General features: G+C 37.1%; 1 protein-coding gene across 1 annotated transcript; it reads left to right on the forward strand.

The window, feature by feature from the left end:
• Window positions 1-716: 716 nt before the first annotated feature.
• On the forward strand, window positions 717-17,474 carry DEPDC1B (DEP domain containing 1B). Its single transcript, XM_057389659.1, has 11 exons — window positions 717-807; window positions 1,248-1,513; window positions 5,358-5,493; window positions 6,779-6,906; window positions 9,083-9,213; window positions 10,241-10,288; window positions 10,737-10,877; window positions 13,995-14,161; window positions 15,548-15,724; window positions 16,509-16,694; window positions 17,008-17,474. The coding sequence occupies exons 1-11, from the start codon at window positions 760-762 to the stop codon at window positions 17,167-17,169; spliced, it is 1,590 nt and encodes a 529-aa protein (XP_057245642.1). The 5' UTR covers window positions 717-759; the 3' UTR covers window positions 17,170-17,474.
• The last annotated feature ends 5,940 nt before the right edge of the window (window positions 17,475-23,414 follow it).

The raw sequence follows: 23,414 nt of genomic DNA on the forward strand, positions 1-23,414 counted from the left end.
ACCCCTCTCTTCTGCAGGAATAATAAAAAATGTAATTGCAAGTAATTATCATCCCACACACTGCCTGAATTCAAAACAAAATTCTTGGGGAAAAAAAATGATTAGAAACAATTTAAAAACATTGAAAAGTGTTGGTTTGGAAGGTTTCTTTGGTTTAATTTTTAGTTTGTTTCATTAACGCCAAGGCTGTGCTCTCTTTATTGGGGCAGCGATTGGCAGGCCAATGTTTTTCTGACGTGGTTTAACCTATTGACACACACAGAATCACAGGATGGTGGGGCTGGAAGGGACCACAGTGGGTCATCTGGTCCAAGCTCTCTGCTAAAGCAGGGCTATACCAGAGCTCATGGCACAGGAGTGAGTCCGGATGGTTCTGCAGTATCTCCATGAGGGAGACTACACCATCTCTCCGGGCAATCTCTTCCAGTGCACAGTATCCACACAGTGAAGGTTTTCCTCATGTTCAGGGAGAACTTCCTGTGCATCAGGTTCTGCCCGTTGTCTCTTGTCCTACAGCTGTGCACCAGCCCCGTTGCCCGTCCCATGAGCWGTTTACACACACCGACGCTGAGCCCCTCACGTTGTGGCGAGAGCCCCGCCCGCCGAGCCAGCGCCAGCAGCGCCTCCCTCACGGCCGCGTCCCGCCGGGGCCGCCCGCCCCGCCAATCAAGGGCCGAGCGGCCGCGTCACGTGCGTGCCCAGCACCCAATGAGCGAAGGCGGCGGCGGCCGTGGCGSATTCAAACGCGGCACGGAGCCCATGGAGCCGCGGCTGGTGGGGCCCGGGCCGTACCGCGCCACCCGCCTGGTGAGTGTCCCATCCCCGCACTGCCGCCCGCCTGCTCCTCTGTGCCCGCCCGGCACTCGCTCTCGGCCCTGCTGAGTACCGCCGGTGCTCTCAGGCCGGCTCTCTSTCTCTCTCCCGAGGCTGGCGCAGCGCAGCGCAGAGCCCGGCCAGGCGGAGCGGCAGCTTTATCCTTTTGTCCCAGTGACACCTAAGGGAGGTTAAAGCCGAATGTGTAGATCCGCAGTAGTATAGCACCTGTCCATATAACAGCTTCCTAAACYTGGTGTTTGTTCTCGGCGGTTTAAATCCTGCGCCGAGATTTCGATGTTCTGSTAAATGCAGATGGTCTAAAAAAGTTTGTAGTTCTGCTTGCAGAGCTGGCTGCATTCTGATCGCGTTGCGGAAGAGAAACTTCTGGGGGAAGAGCTCCCGTAACGATTTGCTTTGTTCTCCTTCCCCAGTGGAATGAAATAATAGAGCTGTTCCGTGCTGGGATGCCCTTACGGAAGCATCGCTGTCGTTTCAAGAGCTACGAGCGTTGCTTTAAAGCGTCGGACGCAGTGGACTGTTTGCATGAGTTACTTGGTTCTAACCAAAACTTTGGCCCGGAAGTGACTCGCGATCAAACGGTTAAGCTGCTTAAAAAATTCCTGAAAAATCATGTAATCGAAGATATTAAAGGAAGGTGGGGTAAAGAGGACTTTGAAGACGATGGCCATTTATATCGGTTAGTCTGTAATATGGTGATTGAAAAATTTCGGTTTTTTGGAAACAGGGTGTTCTAACTCTTGCTCATGTCTTACAARTAGTTTTGTAGAATGCCTCTGAAAAGGTGTTGATGTGTTTCCCTCTCTCGTAAAGACTTTAGTTTTCTTAGTAATGCGTAACTCATGATTTAATGTTTGACTTCAGTTTTGTCTGATTTAAAATATTTTTATACATTCTTTGAATTTCAACAAAAGCGTTTGCAGCTTTCACAAGGTGTCGTGTTCTGATTGCTGATAGCAGACATCAGGTTTGTCGATGTTAAGAGTGCATATCAAGTCACATAGGTGGACGTGAGAATGCCGTTGATCATCCAGCTCCAATTGTCCTCCTTCTCCCCGAGTCCCCTGACGACTTTTTTGGTTTCTGTTTCTCCTCAGAGAAGAGAAAAACCTTCTGAATCGAAATAATGATGTGAYCTTTTTTTATGCTCCTTGCTTTTTAGACTGATAAGAGACAAAACTTTGTTTGCTTATCCTCGAGGAGAATTGCTTACTTATCCCTGTTTAGCATCTCAACTGATGGCTCCTTAATAGAGGAAAAGATTTTCTTTGTAACAAAAGCTTAGCATTACTGGACTGGATTATTTGACCTCTTGGGACCTCAGTTAAGGTTTGGGTCTCCAGAAATTGCAGGTTCTGAATTTTATAACACCATGTTATAGTGTCATGTTTAGTGCAAAATTATTATAAAGATGACCACTACTTTATGTATGGATTTGTGATTTTTGTCATGGTAAGCCTTCTTTTGAGGAAATGGGAGTTACCTTCAYGTAAAACATTAGGGAAAATAGATTAACAGTAAGTTCATGCTTCTGCTTGTTATCATTATTATTACATAAATTTTACATATTTTTAGGTGATGATTTTTTAATATTCTCTTTGGGAAAATAGCAAGTGGGAATTCAGTGTTATCTATGTTTAGAGTCAATTTTTCATTTTGTCATATTTCTCTTTTACTTTTTCTGGGTATTAATTCTTATSAAAAGATTTAATATGGGTTTTGGTAACTACTAGTGTTAGGCTGTGCCTCTTTGGTTTGGTTTTGTCGTGTTTGTGTGGCTCTGGGATTTTTTGTTTGGTTATTTTGCATTAGCATGAGGACACATTCAAATTATTTTGTTCTTTTATTCCCTGGTATTTTCAGGAAATAAAAAATTTTTATGGCTTTACTGAGCTGCAGGCTGTGAAAGTTAGCTGGCTGAAATATTTCTCTTAATTTTCTGCCTGCTCTGCCTAATGATCTGCTACTGGACAAGAGAACTCTTTTGTTACCTATTTTGTTGTGATGTTCTTTCTCTACCTCCTGTTGAAAACATGGCTAAGTTACTACATTATTTTTTAAAATTAAACATTTTTTTAAATTAAAACTGCATATCTTTCATGCATCTTGAACTTTTTTCCTCAGCTTTTATCCTCACTGGGTTTGGTGCGTAAATTATCTATGTATGTTACTCATGGCTTCCCCTATCAAAACACGCTTCTCTCCTATTTAAGTAGCTAAGCATTGTTTTTTTGAGCCTGTTTTGTTCATGTATTCAATGTCCTGGCAGCTCCCTCTGGTGGACTTCCCTAATGTTACATTTAAAATAAGGTTTTTTTTTCCTCCAGACAGTGCTGACAGTGGTAGTAGTATAAGTCAATCGTACTGACAGTGCTTACTCTAGAAATATTGACATGCTTCATACTTTTTCTATAAATTTATGTGTTAATTTAATGTACGTTGTGGTGCACGGTTGTGTCATTCGTTGACTTCACATGTAAGTGTAGCTGTCCACATTTGTTCATCCACAGATAATGCAAAAGAAATGTTGCCAAATGTTGATTTGCTGCCAAGTATGGAATGTGAAGATGAGTTCTAATGTGACTTCTAAAACCAGCGAAGACTTATCTATGTTCTGACTCACTGGCTCAGTTGAGTCTACAATAATGAATAAGAAGTTACAGTTTTGGTAGCTCTTGTGCTTGAATTTTTTTTTTTTTTTTTTGTAGCCATTGTATTAAAAAGGGTTAGTACTCTTGCACTGATAGCAATCTTCTGGGAATTCAGCAGTAATAGTTGTTATACTGTGGACATCAATGTTAGTTGACCTTGTTCTGTACCCTTTGGTCTGTATACAAGCAGGTATCTCTAATTCCTCTTTTCATAAACTCCTAAAACTATTGTTGCTGGCTATAAGCAATTCTGGTCTTTATGTGTCAGCCTTGGGATGCTCCTCAGTTCCTCACTTTGAATAATGTTAATCTGTCTCTGTCTAGATCTTGCTGTAATGCTACCTGAGAAAAGGTAATGCACCTCCTTTTTCTGCTTGTGAGAACTTATTCTTTTATTGGTTGGTTGTGAATTGGAGCACCAAATGACACAAAGCTAAAAATTTTGAAGAACTGGAGGAGAAACAGAAAACTGCTGAGAATAGTGTAATGCAAAGGAAAAAGGCTGCAGATATGTGGGTATTTTAACATTAAACTCTTAAGAAATAATGAATATCTGAAAAAGGGTTGAGATCACACAACAGCTGATCATCTTCCATCTAATCTGTCTTACTTTTAAAAAACAGAGTAAATCTTGCAGGATTAGTGTGAGGTGCTTGCTGCTATTTCCCAGGGTTGTCTGATGGAAGTGGTATCTTTGTGTTGCARGCATGCTGTTGAACAGCACCAAGGAATGTGCTCAGAGCATTCTGTGTGGTCAGAACAATCAATGTGTTTAACCCATGCAGCATAACAGTACTGGACCAAACAAACTGCAATACAAATTTAAATAAACTAATTAAATGTTTGAAATGCCTTTAGAGGTTAGGGTGACATTTTGGAGAAACTTGAGAATTTCTCAGGCATGTCTTTCTGCTAGGATACATATGCAYGCTATCCAGCAGTGTACAAGCTGTTGTTGCAAAGTCACGGACATATCTTTACATTCTGATTTAAAGGAATGAGTGAGGTTTAAACAGTTTCTTGAAACATCAGGGATCTCAACATCTAAAACTTGGGAGTGAAAGGAGAGGAGATTGAATCTGGGCCAGTCTAAAGAGGTGTTGTCATCTAACTGATTTGGCTTTCTGATATGCTGTCATTAATTTCTTTGTACGTGCTCTGACCTAAGCTTCAGAGTAATTTGATGCTGATCAAGCTGGATAGTTTGTTTTCCTTCTTTTCTACAAGGGCTGGTTTAGGGCTTATTTCTGCTAATTTCTTCAAGGCACTTCTAGAAATGCCTTAAGAAGTCAAATAGTTACCGGCAAAACGAGCTAGAAAAAGACTTCAGAAAAGAACTGCGGGATATGATCTTCGCACAGAAAGCATGTAAATACAGAATGGTAATATGGACAAAACTTCTTGTGAACACTTGCACGCACTCTAACTAAATCTGAGCGTTAGTCATATGACTTAGCTATGCACATTGCTTTAGGAAATGCATGCTAACAACACTCTTGTTGACATGGGGTAAAACAKACCCACAGCTTTTTCAGCACAATCAATGTCTTTTAGTGAGCACCTAAGTCATTGTCTGTGCAGAGACACCTGCTATTTGATGTGCACTGGGATACCAGACATTCACCCAAGGCTCAGCTATATCTTGGGAGGTACAAAGGACCCAAACTGCTCTGAAGCAGCAGCTGGAGGCCAAACAAGTCACTTCATGATGTTTTTACATGTCTTGTAACACCAGTCTTTRGGGAGCTAAGCTGCACTGTGAATGTCCAAAGTATTTGTTTTATTTTTGCATGTGAAGGCTGACTGCAGTTTTGTATTGGTAAATATGAATATGTTGGCATTTCGAGGCTTYAAGATCTTCTCTAATTGTAGATTTCCTCCTTCCTCACCACTGAAATCATACCCAAAGAAGGCTTCATGTGGAAAGGAAGTAATTAAATTTCCAGACTGGAATGAACCAAAGGSTGGCACTTCTCAAGAATGCATCACAGTGAAATCTGTCACAATGGTAAGGCACCCAGTTTTTATTTCCCCAGAAAAAAGATTTGGAAAACAAAACTGAACTAATAATCTCTGTACTGTGTCACAAAATACTTGATTATAAAATTAAATGCCATATATATTYTTTTTAAACTCATGTGAAATAAAGTTGTTAAAATAGGAAGTAGATCTTTACTGTTGTTTCTCCTACGTAGTTTGGCATAGCTCAAAATATCTTCCATTGGCAGTTTGGGTTAATACAGTGGACCATAAGTGGAAGTAACTGAGGCAAATGTATAAGCTTGTTTTGCTGCCTCTTTTATAATTACGTCACTTCCACTGGAATGCTGAAGGAGGCAGCTGAAAATGTGGTACCTTGAAYTGCTTCAGCATCAATCTGAGCACTTACTGGCTATGTGTGGATTGATGAGCATGGGTCTGTGTCAGGAAATACTGATAGGGAAGACCAGACTTAATTTCAGAGGGTGCTGTTTTCTTCCAACTAGCTCTAGTCTCATCTGCCATGGAATGACAGACAATTAGTGCTTGGAGTAATTAAGTGCATTCCTGGAGTGCATTTTGTGGTTCGGTTGTGATTACAAGGAACACTTGTTCGTTAGCACTGCTCTGTTGTGTAARTCAAAGAACAGGAATGATTAGGAGTTTTGCCTTGAAAAGAATCCTGCTGATACAAGCAGCATTGTATGTCCACTCATTGACACCTTGATGACAATCTTCAAGCATCAAGCTTGGATGTGAAGGTTTCAAAAAAGATTGTGGCCTTCTACATTCTCAGCTTTAGTTTGCACTCTTACAATGGTGAACAAGATCCAATGGGTGCCTTCAGATGTGGTTATTTGCTTTTACTTTATGTATAGACCTGTTAATGAAATTAATGTTTAGTTTTTTTCAGTATCTTCTGAACAAGGATGAATTGTTTCTAATTTTTTGGTATCTCATCTAATAATTCTCCAATAACTTCAATAGGCAGATMTTTAATCTTAAAATGGCAGATGAACTGATTTTAATCATGGATAGGACCTGAACATAGGATTGAAGGCCATTGACTCCTGAACTTTAATGGCTATTCTGACCCATATAATTTTTAAGTTTTGGACAAGTTGTGGAATTGAGAAAAGATGTGTATAYGAGACTGAGAAAAGTTTTTATTTCTCTGAAACACAAACACTTACTTGCATCCTGAAGACTTTACTGGAATTTAGGAACACTTGAAATGCTGTACTATAAATATTTTATGCCATTTAACACTTGAAACGTCACCAGTTAATAAGGAGAGCTTTTTCTGATTTCAGAACTCTGAGATGTGGTACAAGCGACACAGTATAGCTATCGGGGAAGTACCGGCATGCAAAGTTGTATTCCGCAGAGAGCTAACGCAAACAAATATAGAAGTGATATGGAAATCTATGACTTTGTCACGGTGAGCATTCTTGTGAGTCATTTGCTGTTATAGTAAAACTGTGTAGTGGGTAATAGTCTTCTCTGTCTTCTCTGGTAATGCTTGTAATTTCACCCACTCGCTTTTCATCACTGCCTTCAAAGCCWTAGTGTCTAGACTAACTCTACCACTTGTTGTTTGGCTAACAATTTCCGGCAAATCAAGTCTGCAAAAAAACTTTATTGTGCTTAGTACCTTTTGACTTTTTCTTGTTGTGTTATACAAGTCTTTGTTGTGTGGGCTTTGTCTTGTTTAATCACTTTTTTCTCTGTTTTCTTTYTCTTGTTGCTATGAAATACAAGCTCTTATGTAGAAGTGCTGTGAAACCTTTCAATGCCAAGTACAAAACTTTTTGTGAACTAAATTGAGTGCTGAAGGATTTGAGATTCAAATATTCTTTACTACACTCAAAAGGAATACCCTATGCAAAATTAAAGTTATTGCTTTGGACAATTTCTGCAGAGGAAAAAAGAACATTAGCTGATATTACAGTGTAGTTGAGATCTTGCTCATGATCACTTTAGTGTAAGCCTAGTRCCTTATTTGCATGTAGTGTACTCAGTGCTGAGGCAAGAAGCTTTGGTGACAGCATAAGTGTTTTAGTGCTGTGCACTGCACTGAACAGTTTTCCTGAGCTGAGAAAATCTCAGGGGAGTGGAGACACCCAGACCATCCACTAACCTGGAACCCACATGGTAGCAGCTGACAGGACCTAGGCAGTGGGACCAGGGGCAATGATGGCCAAGCCCCTGCTTCACATAAAGGCCCCTATGGAGCTCTAGCAACTAAGGGDTCAGAGTGGCAAACAGGGTTGGCACAGCAGATTGTGTGGAAGGGTACTRAAACCCTGCCAGCTTGATGAGGGAGAAATGCTATTCACCTGGCAGAAAGCCATGGCCTCTCTGGCATTGATAATGGACACTGAGACTCCCAGAGCTCTGTATGGGAGTAGTATGGGAAGAGTATGACTGTGGGAATAGGGAGACTTGAAGCTGACCCTGAATTTGTTTGAAACTTTCTGCTCCAGCTGGATGCACTTAAATCTGTGAAGTCCAGTGGGATTCATCCCAGCATACTGAAAGAGCTGGATGATATTATTGCAGGATCTTTCTCCTTTTTATTCATTTATCTTGGGAGTCTGGAGAGGTCCCAGTTGTCTGGAAGCTGGCAAATATTTTCTCAAGATTTAAGAAGGCAAAGAACAAAGACCCTGGTAATTACAGGCTTGTCAGTCTCACTTCATTGCCTGTAAAATTATGGAAAAGATTATTTGAGAGACACACTGTCATTGGTCATAGCCAGCACAATTTCTGTAGGGAAAACTACTGCTTAACCAATTCAATTTCCTTTTATGATAARGTCACCTATCCTGTTAACCAAGGAAAGCCACTTGATGTGGCTTTGATACTGTCTCATGCAGTATCCTAGGTAAATTATCCAGCATGCAGCCAGATGAGTCCATAGTATTGCTGGGAGACCAGCTGGCTCATGAGTTAGACACAAAGGGTTGTAGTAAGTGTGGCTACCTCAGGTTGGTTAGCAGTCATCAGTGGGGCTCTGCAGGGCTCTGTTCTAGGGTGGATGCTCTTTCATATTTGTGTAAATGATCTGGATGGAGGAATTGAATGTACATTAAGTTTGCCARTGATAATAAGTTAGGAGGAGCTTTGGACTCCTTCATGGGGAGAGAGGGCCTGCAGYGAGGTCTGAATAGAGTAAATCGCTGTACAGTCACCAAAAGCTTTGAGAAAGCTGAGGGGTCACCTCATTGCAGCCTAAACTTCCAGGGAGGCAGTGGGGGGAGATGTGGGAGATCTCTGGTGTCCCAGACACCAGAGATGGAATCAAGCTGTGTCAGGGGAAGTTCAGACTCTACATTAGGAAAAGATTCTTCATTCAGAGGGTGACTGGGCACTGGAACAGCCTCCCCAAGGAAGTGGTCACAGCACCAAGCTTGACAGAGTTCAAGGAACGAGTAGGCAGTGCTTTTAGTTATAYGGTTTAGTTGCACTCAATCATCCTTATGGCTGCCATTGAACTGGACATGTTCTCTATAAAATGGACATCTCTTGTTTTTTCCAAATTATATCCTAATAGTTCATGTTTGCTTTTTCCAGATTAGATGATGTATGAACTAYGTGTTTATGTATTTTTGCAGATTACAAAAGGTCTTGGGTTTGGATTCTCTCGATGAAGTGTTAGACACAAAACTTGTGAATTCAAAACATATAGTTCAAAATGTATACAATGTCAATAAGCAAGGCATTGTCACTTTAGAAGACAAATCAAGTGAGTATTTTAGAAATATTAATTTTTTTTTATATTGTAATCAACTAAGATAAAATATTAGTTCTAGTCCACACTAACCTGTAGCATCTTTCTGCTTGTGTGACCACATCTATAAAAACTCGAGCTTTTGCAATGTAAAATGCTATTGTTCTCCTCTGACATCCCAATAATAAGAGTCAGGATTTATTATATATTTACTCTCTTAAGCACATTTTGGCTTTAGTAGGGCTGAAAAATGAACCAGCAACAACTTTTCACCATTTATAAATATAGGGGTGTTATTTACTTCAGGGTCACTTTCACAGCGCTGCCCTTTTAACTGCTTGTACTAGAGTGTTTACCTGAAGAAAAAATGTATTAAAAATTTTGGGAGAGTCAAAATATACATAAAGAAAGAGTTTTGAATTTTCAGTCTATGTATTTTGAAGATAGTACCATGTTTAAAACTGTTTTGCATATCAGGGAGAAAATAAAGACTCTTTGCTGCTCTGATATTTTGCAATATTATTGCCTCCATGTTTTTCATAAGATTTGTAGAGAAATTGAATACAATATGGAAACTTTGTTTGGTTGTGAAACTGCCTTCAGAGCATATCTGTGTTCACTTTAAAGGCAATTGGAGCACCTCAGAATATTAACTTCCTCSTTGCAGAAATGACAAAACTGAATATATGAGCACTTTTCATCACTTTTAATGCAAGGTGAACACTACACTTTATAGCCCTGGTGAAGGGTGTAGCTTGAACTAGTTAATCTGATTTTTTTTCAGAGTAGGTTAAAGATTTGTGATATGATCTGTTTTGCTAACTGAGCGGCAAGAGCAGAATGCATAACTGATAGTACTGGAGGTACTGAAGTATAGGCATAGTTCAAGCTAGATCCTGCATTAAGGTATAGCCTGCCTCTGGAATCAGTTGATTTACTATGCAGGAGGAACATGTGAAAGTGTTTTCAGCTTTGCTTTTGTCTTTCAGCTGAATATTTTTCTTTTTTTCTTCTTCTTTAATTTTGTTTCTTCCCTATGAAGAGGAGCTACCTCATTGGATATTATCTGCAATGAAATGTCTAGCAAACTGTAAGTAAATTCAGAAGGGGACAAAAGATCCCACAAACAGCCCATCCCCCAAAAAATCAGTTGAACTGACTGGGTCTTCAGCCCTTCATTAAATCCTGTTTATATTCACCTYCAGTATTTATGATCATTGCCTAAAACAAAATTGGAGAAGACCTGCCAGCATGTGTTTTCTGTCCAGAACATCTTATTTAAATGGGAAATATAAATATATTAACTATTCTGTTAGTGTTTTTCCTCTACTATATGTCTTCCCTAGACCTGTTGGGAATAGATTAATCCAGCAAAACAAAAAATTTCTCTTATTTTGAAGAATGAGTCCTTTTAAAATGGTTTTTTTTTCTATAATGATCCACTTTAATGGGCTGGATTAGAATATACTGATCTGCTTAGTGGCTGAAAATCAACRGTCTCTCTCTTTTTTTGCTCAGTTTTGTTTTGTTCTTTGTAGGGCCCAGCTGCTCAGATTTGAAGCAGCCTACTTACTCAGGCTTTGAAAGAGATGTCTTCAAAACTATAGTGGACTACTTTGGCCAGATGAAAGAACCTCTTCTCACATTTCATTTTTTTGATGTTTTTGTTAGTGTGTTGGGTAAGTAGTTTGGAGGTAATAAAAAAAACAATTCTTTAATTTCCTAGAGTTATTTTACCTTACCTAAATMCTATCACAGCTGAATTCTTTAGGACCTGTCCCTTTCTGGTCTACATAGGGAACAGTATAATATTTAAACTTATTTCATATCACATGGTGGTTTTATTTTTGTATYTTTTTGATCACATTAGATCAGAAATCTTCCATTGCTTGTCTTCATAATATTAAAGGTCACTGTTCATTGCTCAGCATCTAACAGATGGATTTTAACAGATTTTTCTTTTTTTACAAATGCTTAAATGTCTTAAAAACTCTCATAAGCTTTTAGAAATTGCTTTACTGAAGTCTAGATTAGAAAGGATTAAGGCTTTAAGCATTGTTTTTAACCCTGGGATTATGACATCTGAAGAAAATTGAAATCCTTAGTTGCTTACATTTAGAAATGACATTAACTAACATAGTGCTTTAAAGAAGCAATGGTTTAGTTATTAACTATAACTTTCCAGAGGTTCACATGATGTTAAAATCAATAATTTTGGTCCTATAGATGGCTTACTGAAAGATAGCAAGTAAATGGGAATTTTAATTGAATGTCAGAAAGAACAATTGAGTTGAAAAGTAAGCATGCTTTGCAGCATGTTAGTTTTTTGAGCTTCTTTCTGTGTGAACAACATTGGTTTTGGTAAACTATTRAGATGAAAAAGTAATCCAGAATAACACTTCTGTTTCTGGAATTTGTCAACTAACAAAATATAAAAATATTAATCTTGCTTCGTATTAAACATAGATCCATTTTTAACTTCTTGTTCTTAGATAAATCTTGTTGACATCTTTAAAACTTGTTCTTCTGCTTTCATACTCTATTTCTGTTTGCTTTTCCATTGTTATTTATGTTTCATGTTTTACTAGTTTTATTTCACAGTATTTCCTAAACGTAAATTTAGAACAAAGATTTCATGCCAGTGTGTATGTGGAAATCAAYGAAAACCGTGCAAAATTTCAAGAAGTCAAACATTAATTTTGTAGTATCTTTTTTTAAAAAAATAGAGGTGTTGATATGGAATCATTCCTTACTCTTCTATACATATACACTAATATGCTTGCCAAATCTTCCTTTGAAATTAGAAGAAGCTTTCCTATGAAAATTAACTTCAGTGCTTTACCCCTCTCCTTGGAATACTGTCTCTTTTGACTGCCTTGTTTACTACCAAATGTTTCTTTTTCAGTAAGAAACAGTTAGCTATTTTTACAAGGTGGAATTGACTAAAGTTGTGGATGAGGGCATAACAGTGGATACAATTTTTGTTGAGAGCAGTAAAGCTTTCAACACTGTCTTCCATTGCATTCTTATAGGTAACCTGAGGAGGTACAGGTTGGATAAGTGGATAGTGAAGTAAACTCAAAATTTATTGGAATTGCTGGGCGCAGAGGGTTGTGACCATGTCACAAAGTCCAGCTGAGTGTCAGTCAGCCGGGAGCACCCCAGGGCTGATAGCCAGGCCAGTAATGGTTAATACTTCATTAATGACTAAACGTCATTCATTTTGTAGTGAACAAGGGCACAGTGCCCTAAACAAGCATGCAGACAATTTTCGAAATGGAGAAGAGTAGGCAGCAGAAGGCAGAGTGACMTTGAGTGTCTGCAGAATCTCATATAGGTAAACAAGAATCTCATAAAATTCAGAAAAAAAGGRTATGTCAGGTCCTCTCCATGCACTAGGAAATGCTGGGCTTAACTGATTTGAAAGCCTGTTTGCTGAGGACTTGGAAGTCCTGGTGGACACTAATGTGACCATGAGCCAGAAGTGTGTCCTTGAGGCAAAGAATATCAGYAGTATCCGTAACTGCCTAAAGTGCATTACTGGCAGGTTGAGGCAGATGTTTCYTCAGCACTAGTCAGTGACTCCAGTGAAACAAATCAAAAATTATTGGAACATTTGTCATGTGGGAGGAGACTAATAACTAATAAATCTCCTGTTTAACCTGGAGAGAAGAAGGCTCATGGCGAATCTAATCAGTCTGTATAAAAGATTGATATGGGAGAAGTAAAGAAAAAGAAGCCAGACTTCTATGAGTGATATGTAATGACAGGGCAAGAGGCAAAGGGCAGGAACAGAACCACAGAAGACCTCAAAGGACAGTAACCTTTTAGTTGGATGGTGGTCAAACGGTGGAAGTATTTGACCAGAGAGGCTGTGGATTCTCTGTGTTTGGAGGTATTCAAAACCTGACAGAACATTGTTCTGGGCACATTCCTGTTGATAAACCTGCTTTGAGCTTGTGAAGAGGTCTATATAATCTCCAGAGATCTCTTGGTTCTTCTACAGTCATTTGAAAAAAATTAGTTTGCTTTCTTTGTTGTTCCTTTTTTTTACAGAAATTACTACTAGATTTMAGTCATGCAGACATTTTGTTTCTTTTTGTTGACTTTTGTTCTAATACTAGTGCCGTTAAGACAAAATAGTAACAGACGCTTCCTTTACTGAGTCTTATGAACCTAAAATAAGATGGTATTTTGGTGATAAGACGTTTCTATAGATGCCTAAACTATGATCACATTCTACTGTGCCTGTCCAGGCTTCATATATCTCTACCATGCTGGCAGGAATGTTTTCTCAAAGTTTGTAAGAAGAGTTAGGCATAGATTTAGTGTCTATAGGTGTGAGGGACATTTTGGTATTGTCATAGTTGTCATTGATGCCTAAGCACATTTTTTCCTCTGATTGTTGCCACTGACTTTTTGCCATTTTATTTAATATGATTGCTATATCTGTTGATATTTAGTTGTGTTTAGTGCTGAGGTAATAAAAGAGCAAAGAATGAACTAAAACATTGTAGTTTTTGATGTAGACTAATATTTAGAGTTGTTGATTTTGGCTGTCAATGTCTTCCAGTGCATCAGAAGAAAATCAAAATACTTAAAGCCATCCACTCCTAGCAGTGCAGTTCTAGGGATATCTTTCTAGTCTCTTTGGGGAGTGGAGTTCTAAGACAATCTTAGAAAGTGAGAAAATGAGAAAAGAATTTTGGGAATTAGGTTTAGAAATATTATGTTAAATGTTATGGAAATGTATAATTGAGAAATGCTGCCCAACCTTCTGATCTCTTATAAACCAGGACTGCTGCAGAAACCCAGCAAAGCCGTAGAGGCTCTTCAGATATCTTGTCTTCTGCTGCCACCAGAAAATAGAAAAAGACTACAGCTGTTGGTGAGAATGATGGCAAGRATTAGTCTAAACCAGGATTTGCCTCCTCTTTCTGAGTCAGTGAGGACCAGAACTTTGGTATGTATAAATGTAAGATAAAAGGTACKGACAGGTTTTGGAGTAGCACAGGTTAAAGATTCTTACTGGAGAGTATGTACAAAATGCAGTTTGCTGTTTAAAGACCTGTTTGTCTATCCCAGCTATGTGGAAAGCAAATCTGAATTTGAATAAAAGTGGGATTTCATGGTAATTTGGGAGCACACGAGGAGTTTGCTCAGGATGTAGAGGTTTCTTTACCTTTCAAAGTTAAATCACCACTGATTTCACTATTGAATAGAAAAAAAAGCACAAGCAAACAAGCAACCTTCAAAAACAAAATCAACAGAAAAAAACAGCTGATGAGGTCTCTGGTGCTCTTTATCACTGCAGTCAGTGAGAAGACTGCCTGTTTCAGTCATAGAAATATGGAGTTGAATGTTCTGATTTACCTGTTTTCAGCCATTTAAAATCMACAACCCTACCAGTTCATTTCAGTAGAAATCTCTGAAAGTAAGGTCTAGCTTTTGCTAATGCTTCTTCTGTAAGGCTGCATGTAGAGGTATCGTTGATGTTTGCAACACCACCTAATATCAAACTTATTTAGGCATATCTTAGCAATTCCAGCTGACTAGGAACATGTATTTATTTTGGCTAATTTTAAAGTCTTCGAGAATTAGGTGTAATGGAAAACTACGCTGCAGAGTCATTCTGTAAAAATCCTATAGTAGCATGCACAAATCTAAATTTGTTCCACCACAATTAAGTTTTTAGTTAACCATGAATAGCATTTGATTGAAATTTTTACTGCTAAGGTTATAATTTCATTAACTGTAAGTGGTCTTTCACTAAAATAATTGTTATAATCAAAATGTGTTTTTTAGTCCAAGTATTTTGTACAAAGTTTTGGTTCAGCAACATAGTATATGTTCCATGACAGAAATCTTTATTGYCTTCTGTGTTTTTAATGTTAGAAGTGATTGATGCATAGACAGAAACTTTTGTATGCATGAAGTGAGCTGGACCTGAAGCTTGATTTGGCCATTTCAGAATAGTGGTAGTAAGTTTTCCCTCTGATGCTTAATTTCTGTTAAATTTCTGTGTTATTTTAAAATATGTCCTCTCTAAATAAGCCGTGTGTGCGGTGGCTATTTGACAAAGTCATGAGAATAAAATGGAATTCATCCATTCTATATCTAAGGTCAGGATTATCTGTATGAGGCAGGAGCAATCTTCAGTGCATTCACACTGTASATAATAAATTTTTTAAAAATATTGATATGTTGGAAGTACAGTAAGTATGGTATTGTTTAAATATTTGTTCTAAAGAATCACTTTTTAAATGTAGCCTGGTTCTTTACTCACTTCCAAATAGAAAACTACATGATAATTGTTTGGTTTTTTGTTTTGTTTTGTTTTTCTTTTCAGATGGTTCAGGCATTTTCTCGTTGTATTCTCTGCTCAAAGGATGAAATAGACTTGGATGAACTGCTTGCTGCTAAACTAGTATCTTTCCTCATGGATAATTATCAAGAGATCTTAAGTGTTCCTTCTGCTTTAAAATCTTCGATAGAGGATCATGTTATACATCTCCAGAGAGTCCAAGTAAGTATCTAGTGAAAAAACCWCCTATTGTCTCTATTTCTGGATCAGATTTATCCTTTGTTCTCTGAAGATCCACAGTTCTTAAAAGACTTTGCTCTGTCTCTGTTAGCTTTTGAAGAACTAATTAATTTTGATACTGACACTACTGATACTTAACCATAACTGTGTTTAAATGAAACTAAACAAATCTTGAATGGTTTAGAGACAAGAACTCTAAAATATGATTTCTTTTTTGTCAGCACTATCTTCTCCATGGAATGGGCAAACACCTTTTGTTTTAGTGAAGAAAACTGAATGATATTTTAGTGAATAAAACTGTGAATAATTATATAGTGTTTCCATTAATGTTCTGATTTGTTTTTTTTTTTTTTTTTTTATTTATTTTTTTTTTTTTTTAATAATTATATAGTGTTTCCATTAATGTTCTGATTTTTTTTTTCTTTAGAGCCATTCTTTTTTGCTTAGTTTTTCATATTTCTGTTTCTTGGTGCCATATTTTGTTTTTGTTCAAAGCTGATTTTTAGTTCTGTCTTTATTTTTCTACTGGAAAARTAACTAAACTTATTTCAAGAGCTGAACAGGCTTTCTTTGTGTCATGTTTTTTGACTTACTGGAACTCTCACTCAATTAGTGCTGGAGATAGAACGTACAGTTTAGAGTCTCTATTCAATATTTTCTCTACTTAATCAATTGACCTCTCAAAGGCATTAAGCCAGTTTGTGAGAGGTTTTTCAGAAAACATGTTAACTTTTTCTTTTTTGTTTTTTTTTTACTATTTCTGTAGATAAAATATGCTGGGGCTGATAGTGATGCAACGCTTCCTCCTCCATCATTTTGTCACCAAATCAGTACAGATGAGTTTGAATACCAAAGGGCAGCTGGCTCTCAAGAACCACTGGCAGCTTTGTTGGAAGAAATTGTAATGAATAAAGRAATATCTGTGAAAGATAAAAAGAAGAAGCTCAAGCAAGTAAATAAAAATTTCTTCACAATTTCTAATTTTAACTTAAAAAGATTTATCAAGTCTTAGACATGTACTCTAGAGGAATACTGAAATTTAAAATAGTGGCTACTCTTGGGGATTTCAAGATTTATAATAATTTAGAATAAGGATGATGTGATGAATCAACCCAAACTAGAAAATATTGCTTAATTTTCTATATAGAGGCATAAAAAGTCCATTAAAGAAATAATTTTCCTGCTCCAGAAGTGAAAGTTACACTTTAGTAATTTATTGTACATATTTGAGCAAATTCTTAATATGAATTAATATACTTTTCTAGTTTCAGAAAACTTACCCTGAAGTGTACAGAATACGATTTCCTACCCCTGAAACTGAAGCGGTGCTATTTCCTGAAAAAACTAAACAGAAACCACCAATRCTGATGTGGGCCTTTAAAAAGCCTTTTCAACCATTTCACAGAACCAGAAGCTTTCGCATGTAAATGATTTGAAACATATCAAGGAAYAGACTGAGTGTACTGTCAATGGATCTCATGCAAAAGGAGCCTGAGCAGCATGTGGTTACTCAAAAAACTACTGGGGATATTGCTAAGATAATAGAAAATGTGGAAAGAAGAGGATTGAGGTGGTCAAAATGTGAACCATTATCAGTATTTTTGTGTAAAAYGTAGTTTTTTAAAATGTCTGTTATTTTGAAATAAGCAACAAAAGACAACAACAAAAAATCCTAAACAAGCAAACCCACCACACACTCAAGGGGATTATTCTATATAGGGGTGATAATGTACACTTGTACATACTTGTTTGGTTTGACTATCATGTCAGTCTAAATGTAGTTGTATATAGTGCACTCTTGTTAACTAGTCAACTACTTTTTTTCCTTTCCTGAAAATGTCCTGAAAATGTTTCCTTGCATAAACTAGGCTGTGTTTGTGYACATATAGTGTGAGGAATTAACTTGCTGTACATGTTTGAGTAAGTATGAAACACTGGATTTTGTTTTGTTGTTTGTGAGATACCAAAATATTGAAGGTTAATGACACAAGCAATTGGCGTCAAAAGTAGCAGGTGTTTTGCTTAGGACAGGTGCCCATCAACCAAAAGGGAAAGGGAACAGTGTTTGGGTGTGTGGTTATGAAACCTCTAATCTGCATAAGAACAGCCCAGGTGCAGAGAGGATGAGCACCCATCACCAGAGAATGACCATGACAAACCCACCTTTTTGTAGCAATAAACTGGGGTTTGAGCCTGATGAGGAAAACACCTCTAAGAAGCAGATCCTGCAAGGTGGGATAATGCTTTTTATCATGCTAATTTCCTCCCTTACAAACTAGCTTAGGTGTAAAACTGTCCCTGAGAGAGATAGGGGGACATTCACACATAGGCCTGAGGSTRCTCATCCTTTCCCTTGAGGCAGAAACTGGCTCAGCTACACTGGCAAGACAAATAGGTCCTGTCTCAGACGATGTTATAAACCATCAAAGCTGATGAGTTGCCCCCCGATTMATTTCTGGGACCTTCCACAGAAGACTGCACATGATCCACAGCATTACAAGAGATGGCGTAAAATTTCTTCAAGGAGAGGTAGCTSGGCATTCCCACCTGAAMATATATKAAACCACTGAACTTTGGGTTTCAGGGACTTCCCCTACCCATGATGGATCAAAATTGTAACTACTTACAGAATTGTAATTGTTTTGACCTCTGGAGATGTAAGTTACAACAATCATAGGATGGTGATATTGTTCCTTTCTACTGTTTACCCTTATCCTTCCTTTTTCTTTTCCTTGTATATTTTCTCAAGTGTAATCATTATACTTTATATTGCTATATTTCTATAGATAATAACTAAAYCTGCTACATCCTTCCTTTCCATTTCAACCACGTTATTCAAAAATCAGCCTGTTATCTGTCTCTCTATCTATCTTCTGTCTGTCAAAACCCCACCATTAATTCAGTGTTGCATCATGCTAATCTGCCCTGAGGAATCTATTAACAATAACCTCATCYAACCTGCCTCAGGAACAGGTTGTGATATTGTTGACCCTGACATGGCAGATTTATTGTTGAAAACTAATTCTTAGTTTTCTGATTCATATGGTACAGTACAACTTGAGTGAACTTCTATTGAAATTCCATTAACTTTATGTATTGCTGACCCATTCTGTTAAGCAACTCTATCATTCTCCCATATGCTCTCACTTCATATTTCTGTACAAAACTGGGTGCTTGACAATAGAATATATTTTATCAGAAAAATGTGAAGACTCGGGTTTTCTCTAAAAATATAATTCAAATATTGAAGTGACATTGTAGTGTACATGCATTTACTGATTTGATTAGTTTTGTATTATGAAACCTAGCATACCTATAACCTGACATTACATTTCACAATGTGGATTCTGAGAGCACTTTTTTAGCTAATAAAGCATTGCCATTTTCTGTATATACTTAGAGTCGTGATTTCATGCTATCCATTAGAGATTTGAAGAACAGCATTTCATATCATGTTGAATGTCAGGGTAGTTATGCCAGAGAGAAGACAGCTGACATCTCAACAAATTTCTGACATTTTAGTAGAAAATGTAATGCAATATTGACAGCATTTTTACCTTGCTGACTTTCTACCAGTCAATAAGTTTCATGATGTACATTACAAGGTGGTGGTTTTAATAGATTGGGTTATTTCTTAGGCAGTGTGATTTTGAGYAGTCCATGTTTTCATTATTTGTTCTCACAGAGGTACTTGAATTTCATATCAATAATCCTTTTCTTAAGCAAATTCGATACAGAAAAGTACACTTTTCAAATACTAGTAAAATACCAAAGTTACTTTTAAAAATGGTCTGAGACTGCTTCTAACCATTTGTGCTAGGCCTTCAAGGGTAAGAAAATCTTTTACATGTGCCATAGTATTCTGTGTATGTTTACATGCTGTCAGATTAGACTACTCACATATAATTTGTAACTTCACTAAACCACAAAGGATAATAAGTAAGGGTGATTGGAAAGCAAGACTTGCATATAAGCTGAAGCCGTTCTAAGTGTCTGCTATCCATTCCTAAATTGCAGGGGAGAAGTTGAAGTCAATCCATCTGCCATTTGAAATAATATGTCTGCCAATAAGGCTTCTACTGTCCTGTTGAATTTTTCCCTATTGTTACTTTTAAAAAACTAGTAGCCTGCTTGAGTTTATRAACAGTAAATTAGAGTTTAAATGGTAATTAGAACTTACTAATTAGTTTTAATGATCAGAAGTTGAAGATATGCCATATGTTTCTATGAATCAATCATCCTTTTATTTCAAAGATCTAGYTCCACAACTGTGGTAAAAACAAATGAGGAAAGTCCATTTACTCACAGTTCCCAAGGCTGAGAAAAATACAGAATGTCTTTGAAAACCATGAAGGGACTGTGGAGGGAATTTTATTTGAGATCATAATCTCACAGACTGAATTTTAACAATGCTCCTGTTTTGGAAGACACATAGAAAAGCTTATCTCAATAAGAGAAAGTATGTGAGTATGGCTGCTTCTTACAGCTGAACATGTGCAAATATTCAACATGAATATAGTAGAAACACTAAGGTTAGCTAGGTAAGTTTGCCTATTCCTTTCTGGGTGGAGGTTAGAAAAAGTAAATGTGAAAGCAGAGAAGACTGTAAGCTTGATCAAGTATCTCAGAAAAAACAGATACTCTCTATTCCTAAACTGTAGGCAGTACAAACGCAGGTTTCAATATTAGCTTTCTCAGAAATTTAACATTTGCTTTAGTGTTAAAGCCCTGCGGTGTCTTGATATTGGCAAGATGGAAAACCAGGGCTCCCCTGGGTTTATTTCCCTTGACCCATGAGGCCCACAATCCAAACATTGTTTTGCTTATCCTAGTTACTCTTCTGAGGAGCCTCACTAACTGGAGGACTAGCTGTTATTCTTTTAAAGGATGTCAGGTGGAAGGCTCAATAAAGGCACAAGATGCTGCTGCTTTTCTGGTCTTAAACCTATGTTTGTCATCTAAAATGACCATCTGCTGTAATCTTGCATATAAGTAGGAGCTGATTGTTGTTACATTTGGATAACGTATAACTTTGTAGAACTGAAACTTCTACTGTAATGCCATTAGTTGTCATGGTAGTATTGGACTTCTTGGGCAAGGTTTTTGAGCCCTTGTGAGTTCAAACATTGTGGGTGGGGATTTTTTGTGTGTATTTTGGTTTGTGGTTTTTGTTTGGATTTTGTTATTTTTCCTTGCTATGCTCTTTGTCCCATCTCTGTTTTCCCTCACCCTCTACTCCACCCTGAGCACAGCATCTCTCCTGACCTGGTTATTAGTGGCATATCTGTGACAATTTTGCTCCAGCACTTCCTCAAAGAKCAAATAATGGTCTTTGTCTTCCTTCCTGAGAGGAGAGTTGAGTCTTTGCTTAACGTTGCTCTTTTTCTTTGCACAGAGCTTGCTCCAGCTTGCAAATTAACAATCAGTCATCTGCMAAGCCGTTTGGTCTAGACCTATGCTGTTAATTTAGTAATAGTTTGCCATTCTTATTTGCTAATACGTAAGGATGTGTAAGGTCTRTTTAACTCACTTGACTGATTTACCAGGATTGTGATATCAGCTGTTCACACTTATGGAGACAGACAATGAGTGATGACTAATGTTATTTTCCAAAACTATTTTCAGATGTTACTTCACTTCATATCAGAGGAAGCTTAGGCAAAATCTGTGTGATCTTTCCTTCAGGTTCTACTAAATAGAAACACGAGCTAAAGTGAAGAAGGTAGTATGTTAACATACCACACTTCAATTTATTGTGGTGATATGCCAGATCTTTTCTTGCCCTCTTTTCTAAACAGCTGTTTTACATTGTAAGAATATCTCTTTCAGAGACTGCTAACTCAAACAATCTGCTTTATTTCTTGATCACAATTTTTAAGTTTCCTATTGCCTGAGAGTCTAGGATTCTAGCTCTAGATAACCTCATTTATCTTAGATTTACAACTCTGTAGGTACTTTATTACTCTGGAACTTCTGGTGTACTTTATAGTAGTTGTAATACATTAACATTGCTATTTTCATTAATTCATTAGTCTTGAAGCAGAAGTGTGAAGAGAGAAACTTTTCAGAAAAAGAAAGCCTATAAAATGGGGTTAGAATTTATATGTTTTTAACCTATTTCCAAATATTTGTTGTATGATTTTTTTTTTTAATCAACATCTCCTGTTGATGTCAATTTTGGGTTTTGTTCCCCCCCCCACCCAAATCTCAGATGATGGAATAGCTGTGCATCTATGACATTGTCACTTTGTGTATAAATCATGTTTTAGAAGTGAGTTTTGCATTCTACTGACTAAAAGAAATTGACTAATCTACTAAGTTTAAATATATACAATTCTGTGACATAAGTTCCTTTTCTTGTTTATGTGCTCCCATTTGGTATTGCCAAGATAATTGCATAACAAAGAGAAGAYGATTTAGTGTGTGTTTAAAAAGAAGGAAGTTTGTGAAGTGCTTTTTAAAAGTAATTGAAAGAGTCAGGGTATTTAAACAGTATTAGTTACAGGCAGTAATTTTCGATTTCATTGCTTTTTTTGGTGATCTTTTGATATCTAAAGCTGAAAAAACCTCCTAATTGTCCCAACAAAGGAAGAATAATAGAAGAACAGTGTCAAATACACCATTATTCAAGAAGAAAATTGAGAATGATCCAAATASCCAATAGTAAATGAGTCTTATGGCAAAGCTGGGCAAAATGGAAAAAAACAATTCAGACTTTTAGTGGGAAAATCTAAAGCACAATAGTGGAGCTAAAGTCTATTAAATGCATTGTTTAAATTCTTTGTAGAGAATGTACTCTTTCATGACAAACTTGCTTTTCTTAGTGATGGAGCTTACAAGTTTTTTTTATGTTTGTTGAGTTTTGCTGAAAATTTAATGAACTTGGGTTATTTATATCAAAGATTTAGGTAAACTGTCTATAAGCTTAGATCTCCCCAGTTTTTTATGGATTCTTTGGAAGTACTGATGGAACCATGGATATGGCCAAATATTGTGGGTACAGTAGGCTCATTATGGCATTTCATTTAGTAGCATCTGATAAAATTATTCCTGGTAATGTCAGTAATTGTTTAAGTGATTAAGAACTGCCTAAATGTATGGATAAGGGATCACAATAGAGAGATGCTCTATGGATTTTTACATCAAACCAATTGATTTTCCTATCAGCTGATTCTCTTMGAGGATGTGAAAATAAAAATCTGCTGACATCATTAGCTGATTTTATCAGTGTTTTCAGACCATTTATTAATAACGGAGACATTAATATGAAACAGAGCAGGTTGAAAATAAATTCAAACATGGTCACTTCTAACTTAAGTGTTTGACAGAAAGAAACATGGGTCATGTAAGAAAGAAAATAAAAAAAGGGAGGAAAGACCATGTTCTGGAAAATCATGGTCTGTAGAAAGTTTCTCTTGCAGTGAATAAGGCTTCCTGACACAATGCTGAGGCAAAAGGGCTAATGTGGTTTTTGACAGTCTAAATTGGAGGTTGTTACATAAAATTGGATGACTCATCTCATGTGACCTCTACACTCAGTACTGACATTGGAAAACTGCATTTTTGCATCTTTTATAAAACTGTAGATTATGCAAGGTWTTAGGAATTATTTCCTTCAACTGAGAATCTGCATTACTTCAGTCTTACCCATTATCAGAAAAAAACAATAGAA

This window comes from Malurus melanocephalus, unplaced genomic scaffold, assembly GCF_030028575.1.
Source record: "Malurus melanocephalus ecotype Western Australia unplaced genomic scaffold, MMel_1.1 scaffold_18, whole genome shotgun sequence".
Taxonomy (NCBI): domain Eukaryota; kingdom Metazoa; phylum Chordata; class Aves; order Passeriformes; family Maluridae; genus Malurus; species Malurus melanocephalus.